At 48.6% G+C, this 22960-nt stretch overlaps 1 protein-coding gene across 8 annotated transcripts in view; it reads left to right on the top strand.

The window, feature by feature from the left end:
- Positions 1–22960, top strand: part of afg2a (AFG2 AAA ATPase homolog A) — a 518183-nt gene that overhangs the window by 238006 nt on the left and 257217 nt on the right. The window contains exon 15 of one of the 8 annotated variants that reach the window (XM_072584193.1): positions 5601–5770. The exons of the other annotated variants lie outside the window; for them this stretch is intronic. Within the exon in view, the coding sequence (XP_072440294.1) occupies positions 5601–5645 (45 nt within the window). The 3' untranslated portion in view covers positions 5646–5770. Of the gene's footprint in view, positions 1–5600; positions 5771–22960 lie in introns of those variants that run through there. 8 annotated transcript variants of the gene reach the window in all.

Below are 22960 nucleotides of genomic sequence, written 5' to 3'. Positions count from 1 at the left end.
ATACCCATTAAACTATGTGTATTAATATACTAAGTAGCTGCATGGAGCATTTGTACACTTAATTATCATTGCTGTCTAGATTTAACTGTACTGTTCAAAGATGCCTTCAGCAAGTTAGTCCTTGCAACTGCTGTCTTGACTCCTCTGAAGAACAATCACCTGAACTTATTGCGGTATTTGCAAGATGTAGAGTGAAGAAAAATTGAATTACTCATTTGATAGGGTAAATATTCTTTATATAACACACTTACACTACACACACAAATCTACTCAAATATCGTCCAGTACAGATCTAGAACTAAGGAGTGGGCAGATAGGATTGGAGGAACAAATAAGTGGGAATGTAGAATGAAGCTTAACTTCAAGTGGTAAATTTCTTTAATTTTAGGTCAAAACAAATGAGCCATGTGAAACTTTATACAATACAGAATCAAGAGACCGTAATCCAGCATTGTCTGTCTGCGTGGCTTGATGACATTTTCATGTATACTATATGATTGTTTCAGATCATTGATAATTATGTCACTGGAGAGTGAGAAAAAACCTACCAGCAAGCTGTTCTGTCTTTCCAGGCCAGGCAATCCACAGGGTATTATTTTCATCAGTAAATGTTGTCTCAGGTCTTATTGTATTCTGAATATATAAACAGATTGTGAGCATAAGACATATCAACTTTGAAAAGGCTGGTTTCTGACAATAGACAATAGATGCAGGAGTAGGCCATTCGGCCCTTCGAGCCAGCACCACCATTTATTATGATCATGGCTGATCATCCACAATCAGTATCCTGTTCCTGCCTTATCCCCGTAACCCTTGATTCCACTATCTTTAAGGGCTCTATCCATCTCTTTCTTGAAAGTATTCAGAGACTTGACCTCCATTGCCTTCTGGGGCAGAGCATTCCATATTTTCACCACTCTCTGGGTAAAGAGGTTTCTCCTCAATTCTGTTCTAATTGACCTACCCCTTATTTTTAAACTGTGTCCTCTGGTTCTGACAATATTTTCAGAACTGATTAGCAAAGCTTCTCTGTGTTGGAATGTTTTAATCTCTCCTCTCTGCTTATCCAGCTGACTCAAGAATGGATTGAATGGTGAATGCAAGCAGAAGCAATTCTCTGTTTTAACCATGAAACTCTTTCTGTGAAATTTATTGTTTCTTAATGGCAAAAAGCCGTCCACTACAGGTTTTGCAATGATTCAGTTGCTGAACGTATCTTGGCTTCCTGACAATAGTAATTCCTGCTGGGTATGTACTAAACTCTCATGAGTTTACTGTGCTCTCTGCAGATGAAATATAAAATTTCAAAATGCAAAAGAAATAATAGGGGTCAAGTTTGCTTACATGATACCCTGACCTATTGGGACATACTAGAGATCAGCTTATGGTTTATGACTGAAAAAGATACAATTTATCAAAGCTTTTCATCTTGCATTCACGCAAATTCTTTGAGGAGGTGACCAAGCATGTGGATGAGGGTAGAGCAGTGGATGTAGTGTACATGGATTTTAGTAAGGCATTTGATAATGTTCCCCATGGTAGGCTTATGCGAAAAGTCAGGAGGCATGGGATAGTGAGAAGTTTGGCCAGTTGGATCGAGAACTGACTAACCGGTCGAAGTCAGAGAGTGGTAGTAGCTGGTAAATATTCAGCCTGGAGCCCAGTTACAAGTGGAGTTCTGCAGGGATCAGTTCTGGGTCCTCTGCTGTTTGTAATTTTTATTAATGACTTGGAAGAGGGAGTCGAAGGGTGGGTCAGTAAATTTGCAGACGATACGAAGATTGGTGGAGTTGTGGATAGTGAGGAGGGCTGTTGTCAGCTGCAAAGGGACTTAGATATGATGCAGAGCTGGGCTGAGGAGTGACAGATGGAGTTCGACCCTGTCAAGTGTGAGGTTGTCCATTTTGGAAGGACACATAAGAATGCAGAATACAGGGTTAACGGTAGGGTTCTTAGTAAGATGGAGGAGCAGAGGGATCTTGGGGTCTGTGTTCATAGATCGTTGAAAGTTGCCACTCAGGTGCATAGAGCTTGTAAGAAGGCCTATGGTGTATTAGCATTCGTTAGCAGAGGGATTGAATTCAAGAGTCGTGAGGTGATGTTGCAGCTGTACAGGACCTTGGTAAGGCCACATTTGGAGTATTGTGTGCAGTTCTGGTCGCCTCATTTTAGGAAAGATGTGGAAGCTTTGGAGAGGGTGCAGAGGAGATTTACCAGGATGTTGCCTGGAATGGAGAATAGGTCGTACGAGGATAGGTTGAGAGTGCTAGGCCTTTTCTCATTGGAACGGCGAAGGATGAGGGGTGACTTGATACAGGTTTATAAGATGATCAGGGGAATAGATAGAGTAGACAGTCAGAAACTTTTTCCCTGGGTACAAAGAGTGTTACAAGGGGACATAAATTTAAGGTGAAGAGTGGAAGATATAGGGTGGTTATCAGGGGTAGGTTCTTTACCCAGAGAGTAGTGGGGGCATGGAATGCACTGCCTGTGGGAGTGGCAGAGTCAGAATCATTGGTGACCTTTAAGCAGCAATTGGATAGGTACATGGTAGGTACTTAAGCTAGGACAAGTGTTCGGCACAACATCGTGGGCCGAAGGGCCAGTTCTGCGCTGTATTGTTCTATGTTCTATGAATTGCAGTGTAAAAGGGAACAGCAATTTTGATCTGTAAAGCAGAGCAAGCTGATTTGGCTGGGATGTGGACTCTGGTTAATAGACATGTTGACTTGCTGAATACTGTAGTTGAATAGATTAGATTACTTACAGTGTGGAAACAGGCCCTTCGGCCCAACAAGTCCACACCGCCCCGCCGAAGTGCAACCCACCCATACCCCTACATTTACCCCTTACCTAACACTACGGGCAATTTAGCATGGCCAGTTCACCTGGCCTGCACATCTTTGGACTGTGGGAGGAAACCGGAGCACCCGGAGGAAACCCACGCAGACACAGGGAGAATGTGCAAACTCCACACAGTCAGTCGCCTGAGGCGGGAAATGAACCCGGGTCTCTGGCGCTGTGAGGCAGCAGTGCTAACCACTGTGCCACCGTGCCGCCCACTGAATAATTGACTTTTAACTGTTACGTTTTGTCTAAATTTAAACTAGACCACTTGACTGTAATGAGTCAAAGCATTGCCCTGAAGAATGAACCATAGAGTAGCTATTACCTATTTAGTCCAGTTAAAATAAGCCCAGTGTGAATATACGTTCAAAAAACAGGACCCTGTGTATTAACCTATGTAGCTTCTAATATTGATAAATACAGTACACTACAGTTTTGACTACCTTAAACTGGTTGTCAGAGTAATTCTTAACCTGTAGGAGCAAATTACTGCAGATGCTGGAATCTATACTGAAAACAGCTGGATTCAATATTAAGTTCGACAGTTGGAAATGTGCACATGCCTGATTCAACTGAACAAAGTAGGTGACAGACTCTGGTTCATTCCTCAGAGCAATGCCTTCACCAATGAAAATGAGCTCAGAATGGACTTGAGTGAGTCCAACTTGGACCTCATGATCGCAGCCAGTGAGCCCAGAGCCAACTCGAGTAAGCCCTTATTTACTTTTCCAGGGCAAGCATAGGACCTGGCATCGGAGTTGGCGGCTGCTATGTCAGGGAGGGTAGGCCCGCAGAGAAAGGTGGCATCTGAGGATTGGTGACTTTGTCTTTGGTTGGTCTTGGTTCTGGCTGCATTGAAGCAGTGGCAGAAGAACGTCACAGGGACATGCATTCTCCCTGGAAAGATCTTTACCAATCAGAATCCACTTGCCAACCAGTCAGCATACTCTGCTCATGCAGTATAAAAATATTGTTCCCCTTACCATTTGTAATTTTGAATATTTTCCTGATGATTGGATGAAATGCTTCAACAAAATGTTATACCTTTCAGCAATATTATTCTGTACTATGAAACTTTTTTTGCTTCAAACAAATTCTCAAAATCTTTTAAATATTCAGGGGCAATATTTCTGAATGGAAGCCTGCTGTTTTCTTCCAGGGAAAGAATGGGTAGAACTGTGCATCTCCTGGTAACTAAAACAATTAGCTACTAAAAAGACCCCTCCCACCCCGGTTGTAATCTCTTCCAATCTCTTCCATTCAGCAGAAGATACACAAGTTTGAAACCACGTACCAACAGATTCAAGATAAGTTGCTTGCCCACTGTTGTTAGACTTCTGAATGGACCTCTCAAATTTCAAAAAAGATGTTGACCTTGCTCTTTGTGCACCTTCTCTGGCAGCACTTCCACATGGTTTGAGCTGTGTGTATTGCACACAAAACAAAACTTTTTACTACCATGTGACAATAATCAATCAAATCAAATTAATGTGACATAAAGAAGTAAATCACCTGCCTTCCAATATTTCAGTTATGCAAACAAATTTGAAATAATATAAATAAAATCAGAGTATATTATAAAAGTAAAATATGACTTAGGCTTACATATGCAAAAAAAACGGAACAACTATAAATCCACATTCTTCTTCATGTGGAATATGCTGACTGTATGGAAGCATTTCCTATGAATTTCTCTCATTTCCTGCAGTATAGTTTTATTCCAGATTGTTATATTCTTGCTTTGACACTTGATGCCCTCCAGATAATTTATTTTAGCTGCTGTAGTAATCAACTTAACATAATTATTAAATTAACATTCAACAGCTTGAACAGGGTTCAAAAATAGTTTTAAACTGCCCATGAATGAACTTACATGTTTGTCGTAATGAGCTGGGGTTTGAATCAGCTTTTAGTGAATTGAGAAACTAATACAGAGAAATGTAACGAACAGTAGGAATTACTTAAGTAGAGAGGACAAAGTTAAAAAATCACAAAACCAGGTTACAGTCTAACAGGTTTATTTGGAAGTGCAAGCTTTTGGAGCGTTGGTCCTTCGTCAGGTGGCTAAGGAGGGGCAGATATAAACCTATATATTATTTCTGTGCCTCTTACACACATACACACACATAGGAGAAAAGGAGGACTGCAGATGCTGGAGATCAGAGCTTAAAAATGTGTTGCTGGAAAAGCACAGCAGGTCAGGCAGCATCAAAGGAGAAGGAGAATCGACGTTTCGGGCATAAGCCCTTCTTCAGGAATCCTGAAGAAGGGCTTATGTCCGAAACGTCGATTCTCCTTCTCCTTTGATGTTGCCTGACCTGCTGCGCTTTTCCAGCAACACAATTTTAAACACACACACAAACTCATGTAGCCAAGATATCAGCCATATCTATCACTGGAGTGATGTGGAGATGCCGGTGTTGGACTGGGATGTACAAAGTTAAAAATCACACAACACCAGGTTATAGTCCAACAGGTTTATTTGGAGGCACTGGGTTTTGAAGCGCTGCTTCTTCTTCAGGTGGTTGTAGAGCAGAATCATATGACATAGGATTTATAGCAACAGGATTGCAGTGTCGTGGAATGTAATATTAAACAAATTTAGATTGTCTTTACAGGGAATTTCACCATTGGGAATGTAACCTTGTTTAACTTAGTGACCTGTTTCTGATAAGTTGCTAAGCAAAGAAGAATGGTTGTAATGGTTGCTATTGAGGCCTGACTTGGTAATTGTTCTGTTGTCTCTGTCTCAGGAAGAGGTGTGGTGTCTCTTGCCTGCAGTAAAACTGATGACATGACCTGATAGACAGCACTACAGAGACAAAGAGGAATTTATAGGCACCCGAAGGCAATACAAGCTGATGATGAAAGGTGTTTTAAATGTAAGACACTAATTCAAGGTGAAATAAAAACCTTAGAAGAGCTTTGTGTCTGCTTCAAATTTTACATGATTAAAGCTAGCTTCAAAACTTCTGAGATGGAAACAAAATAAAATGTTGACAGTACTGTGGTGGTGCCAAAAAGGAGTTAGATTTACAGAGAAATCCAGGTAATAATCAGACCTTCATTGTTTTCATTTAGGTTTTTCTGTTCTTTGAATAGACAAAGGTCAAATATTCTTGTAGGGTATTTTAATTATACAGTTCATGAGACCCCCAGATGTGCCAGATCTGTTTACATAGGGATGCTTCAGTGTTTGTCATTATAGATAGTTTGACAGTTTAACTCCAGTGAAACAAGACATCTTTGATTACCTTCATTGAAATATACGCGATTGTGTAGTGTCTTATCACCTCCTGGAAATGTCTCAGCATGTCATGCAATTAATTACTTTTGAAGTGCAGTTACTTATTATAGGAATGTTCAGCAGTTATTCTGCACCACAGTAAACAACAATGAAATGAATTAAATAGTTATGATGATTGAACAAAGAATTTTGGTCAGGTCATGGGGAAAACTCACTGCTCTTTGGATCACTGAAACTCCAGCTGAACACCCAGATATCTTGCCAGCTCTGACACTTCAGTGCTGCACTGGACGTTCTTATAAAATATGTTCTCTCCTGTTGCACTTAACACTGCTAGTGTAAAGATGATCTGAATTAAATGCATCCAGTGACCTTTACTTCATTTCTTCTGTGCAGAGGGATTCAATTAGTGGGTCAGTGCACAATTTCACAAGTGCTGAGTTGCTTATTTCCCTTCAGAGCTTTACAGATTGAGTCAGTAATTCTTTGAGGTTCTGATGAACAAACCTTAAATTCTAATTCAGAGGAAAATATTGACTCCCAGCAAATAGAATTTACATTAACAAGTTGAGAGCAACAGATGTGTTGTAAGACAAATGCAAATGCTGATATGAAAATCTGTATGCAAGTAATCATGACTTCTTATTTCAGGCATTTTATATTACACTCTTGTGTAAGTAAGGGTGAGCTTCTCCATCAGTTATTATGTTACTGATACTATTTTCCTGTTCATTGGTGCCATCTTCACACCGTGTGGCAGGAAGTGACATCAAGCTAGACATACATACAGATATATAAAATAAATTGTTGGAGAAATTCGGCAGGTGTGGCAGCGTGCTGCCAGATTTGCTGAGTTTGTCCAGCAACTTCTGTTTTTGTTGTAGATCTTCAGCATTAGCCGTTATTTGTTTTATTTAGCATGCAAATGTATGAATCTGGAGCAGGAGTAGCCTTGCTATTCAGCTTCTCAAAACTTGCTGTACCATTCAGTAAGATCATGGTTGATATAGCTTTGCCTCAACTCCACTTTTCTGCCTGTTTCTGATAACTTTTGTTTCCTTTCTTTGTTAAAGAACCATCAATCTCTGCCCTAAAAATGTTCAGTGACACTGTCTCCACTACTCACTTTGGTGGACAGTTCCACTGACCCTCAATCCTTGAGAAAAGACATTTCCCCTTGTTTCCATCACCAATGGGAGACTCCATCTTTAAATCGTGTTTCCTAGTTCTAGTCTCGCACATAACGGTAAACAACGTCTTAGCATCCACACGCTGAACTCTTCTCAGGGTCTCATATGTTTCAGTAAGATCACCTGTAATAAACTGGTCCAATCTGGAAACAGGCCCAATCTGAAAACCTTTGCCGCACAGAATAAATTCTTCTTCCCAGGAATGAGTTCAGTTAATCTTCCCTGGATATCTCATACATTCCTGTAAACAATACTCTATACACCTGTAGTGCAACATCCAACATTTATGTTCCACTCCTCTTGCAGTAAAGGACAGAATCCTATTTGCCTTCCTCATCACTTGCTATATTTGCATACTAACGTTTTATTAGGACATCCAGATCCCTATATCTGGTAAGGGCATCCATTCAAAGAATATGCTGCTTTTGTTTATTTTGCCTGCCAAAGTGGACAAGTTCACACTTTCCAACATTAGACTCCATCGGTTAAACTCTTTCAAGTCACTTACCCTATTTATATCCCTTTGAAGTCTCTTAGCCACCTTGTCATAACTTTGCTCCCTATGTTCGTGTCATAAACAAGCTTATCAATCATAGACTCAATTTGTTCATCCAAGTCATCAACATAGTTTGTAAATAGTTGTAGTCCCAGCACTGATCCTATGGCACTGCACTTTGCCAATGCAAAAATGATGCATTTATGCCTATTCTCTGTTTCTGCTAGCTAACCAGTTCTCTATCCATGCTAATAAATGACCAACTAAGGGTGATTTCCTATTTTGTATACTAACATGAAATTCTACATACACTACTTGTACAGGTTTCCCTTTATCTATTTCATGTTGATAGTTACTGCTTCAAAAAGCAAATAATTTAGTCAAACACAAAAAATGTTGACTCTGGCTGACTGCATAAAAATTTTTCAGGTGCCCCATATTATGATCCCAGACCAGACCATCACATTTATGTTACGATTTGGCGAGGGACCAGTAATTTATTTTTAAAGTGTTGGAACCTCTCAAAATTTCACAGTTTGGAACAACAAATCATTAGCTTTACTATGCTATGTTAAAACAGGTTTACCAGACTTGTTTCTGGGATTGCAGGACTGTCCTGCGGAGAGAGATTGGACAAACTGAGTCTGTATTCTCTAGATAATGAGAGATATTTCATTGAAACCTACAAAATACTTAAAAGGATAGACAAGATGTTTCCCCTTGTTGAGGAGTCCAGACCAGTTGGCACAATTTAAAAAGAAGAGGAATGCCATTTAGGATTAAGATGAAAACACATTTTATTTACTCAGAGTGGTTAATATTTGGAACTCTCAATCCCAGAGGTCTGTGTAAGCTCAATCTTTGAATATGTTTAAAGTAGACTTTTGATTATCAATAGCGTAAACGGTTATGGGCATCGTGTTGGTTAGAGTCATTGATGAGTTCAATCAACCATGATCGTATTAAGTGATGTAGCAGGCGCAATGGACTAAATAGCCTACTGTTGTGCCTATGTCCTTTTGTTCCTCCCTCTTTCTTTTTCACTCCATCTGATTGACTGTAACTCTTGAACTTCTTTTCAGTAACCCATGTACTATTTTGAGTGACAAATTGAAACTTGAAAATAAGCCCCACCCCATTACTAAACAGAAATGAAATCAGCAATTAGGGGTGGACTCGAAAGTAGCGAACATTGAAGCACCAAGTTTCTGACTGCCAAAATGTTCACAGCTTGCTGGCTTGCATAATTAAAATGAATAAAACAAAAGAGGATATCACCACACAAAGAAAGAAAGGAGATTTAACCACAATGACTGTTTCTTTGCAATGGTTTTGAAAATACCAGTCCTTATCATCATAAACATCTAACAAATAGCCGATTACAGACTGTACAGAGAACTCTTTTATTTACTCATTTGCATGTATAGGTATTGTACTAATAAAGCTACAACAGCTTAACTCTAAGTACATGTAATAATTAGGATTAGCGGTGTTTAAACATCATAGCATTAAAATAACATCAGACTGATTGATTGTTTTTCTTACACCATTTGCTGTTTAAACTCTGGAAAGAGCATTTGCAATCATATTGCTCATGGAAAATGCTTAGTTTCATTTCTGCTGAGGACCCTCCCATAACTCTTTCTTTGAAACATTAATGACATTATTGGTGCTGCCTCCCTCTCCCTCTCGCTCCCAAAATTGAAAGAATGGATACATTTTGCTTCCAACTACCACCCTGCTCTTACCTTCAACTGGTCAAGTTCTGTCTCCTCCCTTCCCTTCCTCAAAGTCACTGTTTCCACTTGTGGGCTTAGGTTGACCACCGATATGCATTACAAACCTACCAACTCCCACCGTTACCTGGATTATACATCCTCACACCCGAGATTGGTAAAGATACCATCCCATTCTCCTGATTTCTCTGCCTTCATTGCATCTGTTCTCAAATATCACCTTCCTCAGAGGGGCCTCAAAAAAGTTTACCTTTGTCCCACCACCAAGGTTGACAGGGCCCTCAGCTTTTTCTGACCCATCTCCTGCATTTCTGTCTTCACCCCTTCTCTTTTTCTCCCAACAGCGCCAACAGGGTCCCCCATCTTCACTTTTCAATCATCAGTATCTGCATCCAGAGGATCACAAACTGCTATTTCCATCACCTCTGCTACCACCAGACACCTATTTCCCTGCCTTCCCTTACCTTGTCAGCCTTCTGCAGGGATCATTCTGTCTGGGACACCCTGTTCCACTGTTTCTCCATCCCAACACCTCACCATTCCCTCACGACACCTTCTCATGCAATCGCAGAAGATACAACACCTGCCTGTTAACTTCCTCCTCACTGTCTGAGACCTCAGACATACATTCCAGGTGAAGCAGTAGTTTACCTACACTTCACTCAATCTAGTCTGCTGTATTCAGTGCTCACATTAGGGAAATGTATTGCTGATCGGTCAACTGCTTTGCAGAACACCTACGTTCTGTCTGCAAACATGATCGTCTGCTGTTTAGCCAATTAGCAATGGGTTAATGAATACAAAGAGGTGTCTTTGTGGTGGGAAAACAACACATCATTGCCAAGACTGACTAGCTAGTGATTCACAGTGCAACATCTGCCATGAAAGGAGGCATTTGCAAGCACTTCAAGCAGGAGATAACTTTTAGCTCCAAATCGAAAACTTAAAAATCCACACTGCTGCTAATAACAGCTTCTGGCTCACTGAAGAATACTTGACTTATATATGAGGAGAAAGTGAGGACTGCAGATGCTGGAGATCAGAGCTGAAAATGTGTTGCTGGAAAAGCGCAGCAAGTCAGGCAGCATCTAAGGAACAGGAGAATCAACGTTTCGGGCAGAAGCCCTTCTTCAGGAATGAGGAAAGTGTGTTCAGCAGGCTAAGATAAAAGGTAGGGAGGAGGGACTTGGGGAGGGGCGTTGGAAATGCGATAGGTGGAAGGAGGTTAAGGTGAGGGTGATAGGCTGGAGTGGGGTGGGGGCGGAGAGGTCAGGAAGAAGATTGCAGGTTAGGAAGGTGGTGCTGAGTTTGAGGGATTTGACTGAGACAAGGTGGGGGGTGGGGAAATTAGGAAACTGGAGAAATCTGAGTCATCCCTTGTGGTTGGAGGGTTCCTAGGCGGAAGATGAGGTGCTCTTCCTCCAACCATCGCATTGCTATGGTCTGGAGATGGAGGAGTCCAAGGACCTGCATGTCCTTGGCGGATTGGGAGGGGGAATTGAAGTGTTGAGCCACGGGGTGGTTGGGTTGGTTGGTCCAAGTGTCCCAGAGGTGTTCTCTGAAATGTTCCGCAAGTAGGCGGCCTGTCTCCCCAATATAGAGGAGGCCACATCGGGTGCAGCGGATGCAGTAAATGATGTGTGTGGAGGTGCAGGTGAGTTTGTGGTGGATATGGAAGTATCCCTTGGGGCCTTGGAGGGAAGTAAGGAAGGAGGTGTGGGCGCAAGTTTTGCATTTCTTGCGATTGCAGGGGAAGGTGCCAGGAGTGGAGGTTGGGTTGGTGGGGAGTGTGGACCTGACGAGGGAGTCATGGAGGGAGTGGTCTTTTCGGAATGCTGATAGGGGAGGGGAGGGAAATATATTCCTGGTGGTGGGGTCCGTTTGGAGGTGGCGGAAATGACGGCGGATGATACGCTGTACATGGAGGTTGGTGGGGCGGGAAGTGAGGACCAGTGCGGTTCTGTCCTGGTGGCGATTGGAGGGGCGGGGTTCAAGGGTGGAGGAGCGGGAAGTGGAGGAGATGAGGTGGAGGGCATCGTCAACCACGTCTGAGGGGAAATTGCGGTCTTTGAAGAAGAAGGCCATCTGGGTTGTATGGTTTTGGAACCGATACAGTCATCGATGTAGCGGAGGAAAAGGTGGGGAGTGGTGCCAGTGTAGCTGCGGAAGATGGACTGTTCCACATATCCGACGAAGAGGCAGGCATAGCTGGGGCCCATGCGGGGTGCCCATGGCTACTCCTTTGGTTTGGAGGAAGTGGGAGGATTGGAAAGAGAAGGTGTTCAGAGTGAGGACCAGTTCAGTCAGTCGAAGGAGGGTGTCGGTGGAAGGGGACTGGTTGGGTCGGTGGGAAAGGAAGAAGTGGAGGGCTTTGAGTCCTTCGTGATGGGGGATGGAGGTGTACAGGGACTGGATGTGCATGGTGAAGATAAGGCGTTGGGGACTGGGGAAACGAAAATCATGGAGGAGGTGGAGGGCGTGGGTGGTGTCTCGAACGTAGGTGGGGTGTTCTTGGACTAAGGGGGACAGGACCGTGTCGAGGTATGCAGAGATGAGTTCGGTGTGGCAGGAACAGGCTGAGACAATGGGTCGGCCGGGGCAGTCAGGTTTGTGGATTTTGGGCAGGAGGTAGAAACGGGCGGTGCGGGGTTGTGGGACGATGAGGTTGGAGGCGGTGGATGGGAGATCCCCTGAGGTGATGAGGTTATGGATGGTCTGGGAGATGATGGTTTGGTGGTGGGAGGTGGGGTCATGGTCGAGGGGGCAGTAGGAGGAGGTGTCCACGAGCTGGCGTTTAGCCTCAGGGGTGTAAAGGTCAGTGCACCAAACTACTACCGCGCCTCCCTTATCTGCTCGTTTGATAATGAGGTTGGGGTTGGAACGGACGGAGTAGAGGGCTGCATGTTCCGAGGGTGAGAGGTTGGAGTGGGTGAGAGGGGTGGAGAAGTTGAGGCGGTTAATGTCATGGCCGCAGTTGGCTATGAAGAGATCGAGGGCGGGTAAGAGGCCAGCACGGGGTGTCCAGGTGGATGGGGTTGTTGGAGGTGGGAGAAGGGGTCATCAGAGGGTGGGCGAGAATGTTGGTTGAAGAAGTAGGCGTGGAGGCGAAGGTGGCGGAAGAATTGTTCGATCTCACACAGTGTGTTGAACTTGTTAATCCGAGAGCGTAGGGAAATGAAGGTGAGGCCTCTGCTGAGGACTGATATTTCATCCTCAGAGAGGGGTAGTTCTGGAGGGATGGTGAAAACACGGCAGGGCTGGGAGCGAGGACCTGGTGTGGGGCTGGAGCTGGGAGTGGGGGCGAGGTTGGGGGTGGGGGCGGGGACGGAGATCGGCATGGGGGGCGGAGTTTGGCATGGTATTGGAGATTGGCGTGGGGGCAGGGTTAGGCGTGGTGACGGAGATCGGCGTGGGGGCGGGGTTAGGCATGGTGACAGACATCGGCGCTCGTTAATCCGAGAGCATAGGGGAATGAAGGTTCGTTAATCCGAGAGCATAGGGGAATGAAGGTTCGTTAATCCGAGAGCATAGGGGAATGAAGGTTCGTTAATCCGAGAGCATAGGGGAATGACTTATATGTGGTCAAATGGTTAAATTGGGCACAGGAAGATGATTCCTCCTTGATTGAAGCCTGTGTTCTCCAGCCAGCCAATTACCTCTGATTCCACGGTCAGGGCACACCACTGAAGAGACAAGTTCAGGTGTCTACCACTCTTCATCACAAGGGAAAACAATCACTGAGATCATTGGTGATTCACAAATAGGAGTCTTCCTTACTGATCCACAGAGGCCACGTAATGTCTCGGCAGCGAGATATGGAGATGCCAGAGTTGGACTGGGGTCACCAAGGTCAAAACTCAGAACAACACCAGGTTATGGACCAACCAAAATTTCAAGCTTCAGAGCTCCACACCTTCCTCAGGCCTGGTACATAGGCAGGTATAAGACACAGTGTGTACAAACAAAAAGGTAACAACATTAAAACTAGCTTCCCTTGTTGAATCCTTCAGTCAGTTAGGAGGTAGGCTGCTGATTAAAATGCAAATCCAGATTCCTTTCAAGTCTTTGTCCCCAGATAATTAAAGGTTTTATCAATGTACACGAGATGATATCTCTCCAGACAATGCACGTCAGGTGTGAGATCCCACTTCGAATCTGTTTTCAGCTGAGGTCAGAAAAGAATCTTGAATGAAATAATTCTCCCCAGTTTGTTTTGTGTGTGTGTGTGTGTGTGTGTGTGTGTGTGTGTGTGTGTGTGTGTGTGAGAGAGAGAGAGTGTGTGAGAGAGAGTGTGTGTGACTGTGTGTGTCTGTGTGTGCGCAACTCTGCATGTGAGAGCATGTCTGACTGTGTGTGAGAGAGCGTGTCTGACTGTTCGCTCGTGTAACAGAGTGCGTGACTGCGTGTGTGAGAGAGAAACAGGGCGCGTGACGGTGTGAGAGAGCGTGTGTGACTGCGTGAGCGTGAGAGAGCCTGTGTGTGTATGTGAGACTGTGTGCATGTGACTGTGTGTGTGAGAGAGACAGAGAGCGTGTGTAACAGTGGGGGTGGTGTGTGTGTGACAGTGGGGGTGGTGGTCGTTGTGTGACAGTGGGGGTAGTGTGTGAGTGTGTGTGTGAGACAGTGAGGGTGGTGTGTGTGTGAGACTGTGAGGGTGGTGTGTGTGTGAGACAGTGAGGGTGGTGTGTATGTAATAGTGAGGGTGGTGTGTATGTAATAGTGAGGGTGGTGTGTGTGAGTGAGTGAGGGTGGTGTGTGTGAGTGAGTGAGGGTGGTGTGTGTGAGTGAGTGAGGGTGGTGTGAGTGAGTGAGGGTGGTGTGTGTGTGTGTGAGTGAGGGTGGTGTGTGTGAGTGAGTGAGGGTGGTGTGTGTGAGTGAGTGAGGGTGGTGTGTGTGAGTGAGTGAGGGTGGTGTGTGTGAGTGAGTGAGGGTGGTGTGTGTGAGTGAGTGAGGGTGGTGTGTGTGAGTGAGTGAGGGTGGTGTGTGTGAGTGAGGGTGGTGTGTGTGAGTGAGGGTGGTGTGTGTGTGAGTGAGGGTGGTGTGTGTGTGAGTGAGGGTGGTGTGTGTGTGAGTGAGGGTGGTGTGTGTGTGTGACAGTGAGGGTGGGGTGTGTGTGAGACAGTGGGAGTGGTGTGTGTGTGTGAGACAGTGAGGGTGGTGTGTGTGTGAGACAGTGAGGGTGGTGTGTGTGTGAGACAGTGAGGGTGGTGTGTATGTTATAGTGAGGGTGGTGTGTGTGAGTGAGGGTGGTGTGTGTGAGTGAGTGAGGGTGGTGTGTGTGAGTGAGTGAGGGTGGTGTGTGTGAGTGAGTGAGGGTGGTGTGTGTGAGTGAGGGTGGTGTGTGTGAGTGAGGGTGGTGTGTGTGAGTGAGGGTGGTGTGTGTGTGAGTGAGGGTGGTGTGTGTGTGAGTGAGGGTGGTGTGTGTGTGTGACAGTGAGGGTGGGGTGTGTGTGAGACAGTGGGAGTGGTGTGTGTGTGTGAGACAGTGAGGGTGGTGTGTGTGTGAGACAGTGAGGGTGGTGTGTGTGTGAGACAGTGAGGGTGGTGTGTGTGAGTGAGGGTGGTGTGTGTGAGTGAGGGTGGTGTGTGTGTGAGTGAGGGTGGTGTGTGTGTGTGACAGTGAGGGTGGGGTGTGTGTGAGACAGTGGGAGTGGTGTGTGTGTGAGACAGTGAGGGTGGTGTGTGTGTGAGACAGTGAGGGTGGTGTGTATGTTATAGTGAGGGTGGTGTGTGTGAGTGAGGGTGGTGTGTGTGAGTGAGTGAGGGTGGTGTGTGTGAGTGAGTGAGGGTGGTGTGTGTGAGTGAGTGAGGGTGGTGTGTGTGAGTGAGTGAGGGTGGTGTGTGTGAGTGAGTGAGGGTGGTGTGTGTGAGTGAGTGAGGGTGGTGTGTGTGAGTGAGGGTGGTGTGTGTGAGTGAGGGTGGTGTGTGTGTGAGTGAGGGTGGTGTGTGTGTGTGACAGTGAGGGTGGGGTGTGTGTGAGACAGTGGGAGTGGTGTGTGTGTGTGAGACAGTGAGGGTGGTGTGTGTGTGAGACAGTGAGGGTGGTGTGTGTGTGAGACAGTGAGGGTGGTGTGTATGTTATAGTGAGGGTGGTGTGTGTGAGTGAGGGTGGTGTGTGTGTGAGTGAGGGTGGTGTGTGTGTGTGACAGTGAGGGTGGGGTGTGTGTGAGACAGTGGGAGTGGTGTGTGTGTGTGAGACAGTGAGGGTGGTGTGTGTGTGAGACAGTGAGGGTGGTGTGTGTGTGAGACAGTGAGGGTGGTGTGTGTGAGTGAGGGTGGTGTGTGTGAGTGAGGGTGGTGTGTGTGTGAGTGAGGGTGGTGTGTGTGTGTGACAGTGAGGGTGGGGTGTGTGTGAGACAGTGGGAGTGGTGTGTGTGTGTGAGACAGTGAGGGTGGTGTGTGTGTGAGACAGTGAGGGTGGTGTGTGTGTGAGACAGTGAGGGTGGTGTGTATGTTATAGTGAGGGTGGTGTGTGTGAGTGAGGGTGGTGTGTGTGAGTGAGTGAGGGTGGTGTGTGTGAGTGAGTGAGGGTGGTGTGTGTGAGTGAGTGAGGGTGGTGTGTGTGAGTGAGTGAGGGTGGTGTGTGTGAGTGAGTGAGGGTGGTGTGTGTGAGTGAGTGAGGGTGGTGTGTGTGAGTGAGGGTGGTGTGTGTGAGTGAGGGTGGTGTGTGTGTGAGTGAGGGTGGTGTGTGTGTGAGTGAGGGTGGTGTGTGTGTGAGTGAGGGTGGTGTGTGTGAGTGAGGGTGGTGTGTGTGTGAGTGAGGGTGGTGTGTGTGTGAGTGAGGGTGGTGTGTGTGTGAGTGAGGGTGGTGTGTATGTTATAGTGAGGGTGGTGTGTGTGTGTGACAGTGAGGGTGGGGTGTGTGTGAGACAGTGGGAGTGGTGTGTGTGTGTGAGACAGTGGGAGTGGTGTGTGTGTGTGAGACAGTGAGGGTGGTGTGTGTGTGAGACAGTGAGGGTGGTGTGTGTGTGAGACAGTGAGGGTGGTGTGTGTGTGAGACAGTGAGGGTGGTGTGTATGTTATAGTGAGGGTGGTGTGTGTGAGTGAGGGTGGTGTGTGTGAGTGAGTGAGGGTGGTGTGTGTGAGTGAGTGAGGGTGGTGTGTGTGAGTGAGTGAGGGTGGTGTGTGTGAGTGAGGGTGGTGTGTGTGAGTGAGGGTGGTGTGTGTGAGTGAGGGTGGTGTGTGTGTGAGTGAGGGTGGTGTGTGTGTGTGACAGTGAGGGTGGGGTGTGTGTGAGACAGTGGGAGTGGTGTGTGTGTGTGAGACAGTGAGGGTGGTGTGTGTGTGAGACAGTGAGGGTGGTGTGTGTGTGAGACAGTGAGGGTGGTGTGTGTGAGTGAGGGTGGTATGTGTGAGTGAGGGTGGTGTGTGTGTGAGTGAGGGTGGTGTGTGTGTGTGACAGTGAGGGTGGGGTGTGTGTGAGACAGTGGGAGTGGTGTGTGTGTGAGACAGTGAGGGTGGTGTGTGTGTGAGACAGTGAGGGTGGTGTGTATGTTATAGTGAGGGTGGTGTGTGTGAGTGAGGGTGGTGTGTGTGAGTGAGTGAGGGTGGTGTGTGTGAGTGAGTGAGGGTGGTGTGTGTGAGTGAGTGAGGGTGGTGTGTGTGAGTGAGTGAGGGTGGTGTGTGTGAGTGAGTGAGGGTGGTGTGTGTGAGTGAGTGAGGGTGGTGTGTGTGAGTGAGGGTGGTGTGTGTGAGTGAGGGTGGTGTGTGTGTGAGTGAGGGTGGTGTGTGTGTGTGACAGTGAGGGTGGGGTGTGTGTGAGACAGTGGGAGTGGTGTGTGTGTGTGAGACAGTGAGGGTGGTGTGTGTGTGAGACAGTGAGGGTGGTGTGTGTGTGAGACAGTGAGGGTGGTGTGTGTGAGTGAGGGTGGTGTGTGTGAGTGAGGGTGGTGTGTGTGTGAGTGAGGGTGGTGTGTGTGTGTGACAGTGAGGGTGGGGTGTGTGTGAGACAGTGGGAGTGGTGTGTGTGTGTGAGACAGTGAGGGTGGTGTGTGTGTGAGACAGTGAGGGTGGTGTGTGTGTGAGACAGTGAGGGTGGTGTGTATGTTATAGTGAGGGTGGTGTGTGTGAGTGAGGGTGGTGTGTGTGAGTGAGTGAGGGTGGTGTGTGTGAGTGAGTGAGGGTGGTGTGTGTGAGTGAGTGAGGGTGGTGTGTGTGAGTGAGTGAGGGTGGTGTGTGTGAGTGAGGGTGGTGTGTGTGAGTGAGGGTGGTGTGTGTGTGAGTGAGGGTGGTGTGTGTGTGTGACAGTGAGGGTGGGGTGTGTGTGAGACAGTGGGAGTGGTGTGTGTGTGTGAGACAGTGAGGGTGGTGTGTGTGTGAGACAGTGAGGGTGGTGTGTGTGTGAGACAGTGAGGGTGGTGTGTATGTTATAGTGAGGGTGGTGTGTGTGAGTGAGGGTGGTGTGTGTGTGAGTGAGGGTGGTGTGTGTGTGTGACAGTGAGGGTGGGGTGTGTGTGAGACAGTGGGAGTGGTGTGTGTGTGTGAGACAGTGAGGGTGGTGTGTGTGTGAGACAGTGAGGGTGGTGTGTGTGTGAGACAGTGAGGGTGGTGTGTGTGAGTGAGGGTGGTGTGTGTGAGTGAGGGTGGTGTGTGTGTGAGTGAGGGTGGTGTGTGTGTGTGACAGTGAGGGTGGGGTGTGTGTGAGACAGTGGGAGTGGTGTGTGTGTGTGAGACAGTGAGGGTGGTGTGTGTGTGAGACAGTGAGGGTGGTGTGTGTGTGAGACAGTGAGGGTGGTGTGTATGTTATAGTGAGGGTGGTGTGTGTGAGTGAGGGTGGTGTGTGTGAGTGAGTGAGGGTGGTGTGTGTGAGTGAGTGAGGGTGGTGTGTGTGAGTGAGTGAGGGTGGTGTGTGTGAGTGAGGGTGGTGTGTGTGAGTGAGGGTGGTGTGTGTGTGAGTGAGGGTGGTGTGTGTGTGTGACAGTGAGGGTGGGGTGTGTGTGAGACAGTGGGAGTGGTGTGTGTGTGTGTGACAGTGAGGGTGGGGTGTGTGTGAGACAGTGGGAGTGGTGTGTGTGTGTGAGACAGTGAGGGTGGTGTGTGTGTGAGACAGTGAGGGTGGTGTGTGTGTGAGACAGTGAGGGTGGTGTGTGTGTGAGACAGTGAGGGTGGTGTGTATGTTATAGTGAGGGTGGTGTGTGTGAGTGAGGGTGGTGTGTGTGTGAGTGAGGGTGGTGTGTGTGTGTGACAGTGAGGGTGGGGTGTGTGTGAGACAGTGGGAGTGGTGTGTGTGTGTGAGACAGTGAGGGTGGTGTGTGTGTGAGACAGTGAGGGTGGTGTGTGTGTGAGACAGTGAGGGTGGTGTGTGTGAGTGAGGGTGGTGTGTGTGTGAGTGAGGGTGGTGTGTGTGTGAGTGAGGGTGGTGTGTGTGTGTGACAGTGAGGGTGGGGTGTGTGTGAGACAGTGGGAGTGGTGTGTGTGTGTGAGACAGTGAGGGTGGTGTGTGTGTGAGACAGTGAGGGTGGTGTGTGTGTGAGACAGTGAGGGTGGTGTGTATGTTATAGTGAGGGTGGTGTGTGTGAGTGAGGGTGGTGTGTGTGAGTGAGGGTGGTGTGTGTGAGTGAGTGAGGGTGGTGTGTGTGAGTGAGTGAGGGTGGTGTGTGTGAGTGAGTGAGGGTGGTGTGTGTGAGTGAGGGTGGTGTGTGTGAGTGAGGGTGGTGTGTGTGTGAGTGAGGGTGGTGTGTGTGTGTGACAGTGAGGGTGGGGTGTGTGTGAGACAGTGGGAGTGGTGTGTGTGTGTGAGACAGTGAGGGTGGTGTGTGTGTGAGACAGTGAGGGTGGTGTGTGTGTGAGACAGTGAGGGTGGTGTGTGTGTGAGACAGTGAGGGTGGTGTGTATGTTATAGTGAGGGTGGTGTGTGTGAGTGAGGGTGGTGTGTGAGAGTGAGTGAGGGTGGTGTGTGTGAGTGAGTGAGGGTGGTGTGTGTGAGTGAGTGAGGGTGGTGTGTGTGTGACAGCGATTGTGGTTTGTTTGTAACAGTGAGGGTGGTGTGTGTGAGACAGGCTGATGTGTGTGAGACAGTGAGGGTGGTGTGTGTGAGACAGTGAGGGTGGTGTGTGTATGTATGTGACAGTGAGGGTGGTGTCTGTGTGTGTGACCGTGAGGGTGGTGTGTGTGTGTGTGTGAGACCATGAGGGTGGTGTGTGTGTGTGTGTGAGACAGTGAGGGTGGTGTGTGTGTGTGTGTGACAGTGAGGGTGGTGGGTGTGTGTGTGACAGTGAGGGTGGTGTGTCTGTGACAGTGAGGGTGGCGTGTGTGTGTGTGACAGTGAGGGTGGCGTGTGTGTAACAGTGTGGGTGATGTGTGACAGTGTGGGTGATGTGTGACAGTGAGGGTGGTGTGTGTGTGACAGTGATTGTGGTTTGTATGTAACAGTGAGGGTGATGTGTGTGAGACAGTGAGGGTGATGTGTCTGTGATAGTGAGGGTTGTGTGTGTGTGACAGTGAGGGTGGCGTGTGTGTGTGTGACAGTGAGGGTGGCGTGTGTGTGACAGTGAGGGTGGTGTGAGTGTGACAGTGATTGTGGTTTGTATGTAACAGTGAGGGTGCTGTGTGTGTGACAGTGAGGGTGGTGTGTGTGTAACAGTGAAATGTGTATGTAACAGTGTGGGTGATGTGTGACAGTGAGGGTGGTGTGTGTGTGACAGTGGGAGTGGTGTGTGTGTGTGTGTGACAGTGGGAGTGGTGTGTGTGTGTGACAGTGGGGGTGGTGTGTGTGTGTGTGACATTGGGAGTGGTGTGTGTGTGTGTGTGACAGTGGGAGTGGTGTGTGTGTGTGTGTGACAGTGGGAGTGGTGTGTGTGTGTGTGTGACAGTGGGAGTGGTGTGTGTGTGTGACAGTGGGAGTGGTGTGTGTGTGTGACAGTGGGAGTGGTGTGTGTGTGTGTGTGACAGTGGGAGTGGTGTGTGTGTGTGTGTGACAGTGGGAGTGGTGTGTGTGTGTGTGACAGTGGGAGTGGTGTGTGTGTGTGTGTGACAGTGGGAGTGGTGTGTGTGTGTGTGTGACAGTGGGAGTGGTGTGTGTGTGTGTGACAGTGGGGGTGGTGTGTGTGTGACAGTGGGGGTGGTGTGTGTGTGACAGTGAGGGTGGTGCATGCGGGAGTGTGAGACTGAGGGTGGTGTGTGTGTGACAGTGGGGGTGGTGTGTGTGTGACAGTGGGGGTGGTGTGTGTGTTTGAGCCAGTGAGGGTGGTGTGTGTGTGACAGTGGGGGTGGTGTGTGTGTGTGACAGTGGGGGTGGTGTGTGTGTGTGACAGTGGGGGTGGTGTGTGTGTGTGTGTGTGACAGTGGGGGTGGTGTGTGTGTGACAGTGGGGGTGGTGTGTGTGTGACAGTGGGGGTGGTGTGTGTGTGACAGTGGGGGTGGTGTGTGTGTGTGTGTGTGACAGTGGGAGTGGTGTGTGTGTGTGTGACAGTGGGAGTGGTGTGTGTGTGTGTGTGTGACAGTGGGAGTGGTGTGTGTGTGACAGTGGGGGTGGTGTGTGTGTGACAGTGGGGGTGGTGTGTGTGTGACAGTGGGGGTGGTGTGTGTGTGTGACAGTGGGAGTGGTGTGTGTGTGTGTGTGACAGTGGGAGTGGTGTGTGTGTGTGTGTGACAGTGGGAGTGGTGTGTGTGTGTGTGTGACAGTGGGAGTGGTGTGTGTGTGTGTGTGACAGTGGGAGTGGTGTGTGTGTGTGTGTGACAGTGGGAGTGGTGTGTGTGTGTGTGTGACAGTGGGAGTGGTGTGTGTGTGTGTGACAGTGGGGGTGGTGTGTGTGTGACAGTGGGGGTGGTGTGTGTGTGACAGTGGGGGTGGTGTGTGTGTGACAGTGAGGGTGGTGCATGCGGGAGTGTGAGACTGAGGGTGGTGTGTGTGTGACAGTGGGGGTGGTGTGTGTGTGACAGTGGGGGTGGTGTGTGTGTTTGAGCCAGTGAGGGTGGTGTGTGTGTGACAGTGGGGGTGGTGTGTGTGTGTGACAGTGGGGGTGGTGTGTGTGTGTGACAGTGGGGGTGGTGTGTGTGTGTGTGTGTGACAGTGGGGGTGGTGTGTGTGTGACAGTGGGGGTGGTGTGTGTGTGACAGTGGGGGTGGTGTGTGTGTGTGTGTGTGACAGTGGGAGTGGTGTGTGTGTGTGTGACAGTGGGAGTGGTGTGTGTGTGTGTGACAGTGGGGGTGGTGTGTGTGTGACAGTGGGGGTGGTGTGTGTGTGACAGTGGGGGTGGTGTGTGTGTGACAGTGAGGGTGGTGCATGCGGGAGTGTGAGACTGAGGGTGGTGTGTGTGTGACAGTGGGGGTGGTGTGTGTGTGACAGTGGGGGTGGTGTGTGTGTTTGAGCCAGTGAGGGTGGTGTGTGTGTGACAGTGGGGGTGGTGTGTGTGTGTGACAGTGGGGGTGGTGTGTGTGTGTGACAGTGGGGGTGGTGTGTGTGTGACAGTGGGGGTGGTGTGTGTGTGTGTGTGTGACAGTGGGGGTGGTGTGTGTGTGACAGTGGGGGTGGTGTGTGTGTGACAGTGGGGGTGGTGTGTGTGTGACAGTGGGGGTGGTGTGTGTGTGTGTGTGTGACAGTGGGAGTGGTGTGTGTGTGTGTGACAGTGGGAGTGGTGTGTGTGTGTGTGACAGTGGGAGTGGTGTGTGTGTGTGTGTGTGACAGTGGGAGTGGTGTGTGTGTGACAGTGGGGGTGGTGTGTGTGTGACAGTGGGGGTGGTGTGTGTGTGACAGTGGGGGTGGTGTGTGTGTGACAGTGGGGGTGGTGTGTGTGTGACAGTGGGGGTGGTGTGTGTGTGACAGTGGGGGTGGTGTGTGTGTGACAGTGGGGGTGGTGTGTGTGTGACAGTGGGGGTGGTGTGTGTGTGACAGTGGGGGTGGTGTGTGTGTGACAGTGGGGGTGGTGTGTGTGACAGTGGGGGTGGTGTGTGTGTGTGTGTGTGACAGTGGGAGTGGTGTGTGTGTGTGTGACAGTGGGAGTGGTGTGTGTGTGTGTGACAGTGGGAGTGGTGTGTGTGTGTGTGTGACAGTGGGAGTGGTGTGTATGTGTGTGTGACAGTGGGAGTGGTGTGTGTGTGTGTGTGACAGTGGGAGTGGTGTGTGTGTGTGTGACAGTGGGAGTGGTGTGTGTGTTTGTGACAGTGGGAGTGGTGTGTGTGTGTGACAGTGGAAGTGGTGTGTGTGTGTGTGACAGTGGAAGTGGTGTGTGTGTGTGTGACAGTGGAAGTGGTGTGTGTGTGTGTGTGTGACAGTGGGAGTGGTGTGTGTGTGTGTGTGTGACAGTGGGGGTGGTGTGTGTGTGACAGTGGGGGTGGTGTGTGTGTGACAGTGGGGGTGGTGTGTGTGTGACAGTGGGGGTGGTGTGTGTGTGACAGTGGGGGTGGTGTGTGTGTGACAGTGGGGGTGGTGTGTGTGTGACAGTGGGGGTGGTGTGTGTGACAGTGGGGGTGGTGTGTGTGTGACAGTGGGGGTGGTGTGTGTGTG

This window comes from Chiloscyllium punctatum, chromosome 14, assembly GCF_047496795.1.
Source record: "Chiloscyllium punctatum isolate Juve2018m chromosome 14, sChiPun1.3, whole genome shotgun sequence".
NCBI lineage: Eukaryota > Metazoa > Chordata > Chondrichthyes > Orectolobiformes > Hemiscylliidae > Chiloscyllium > Chiloscyllium punctatum.
The sequence above is the reverse complement of the archived record's forward strand: the minus strand, read 5'-3'. Positions and strand labels throughout refer to the sequence as shown.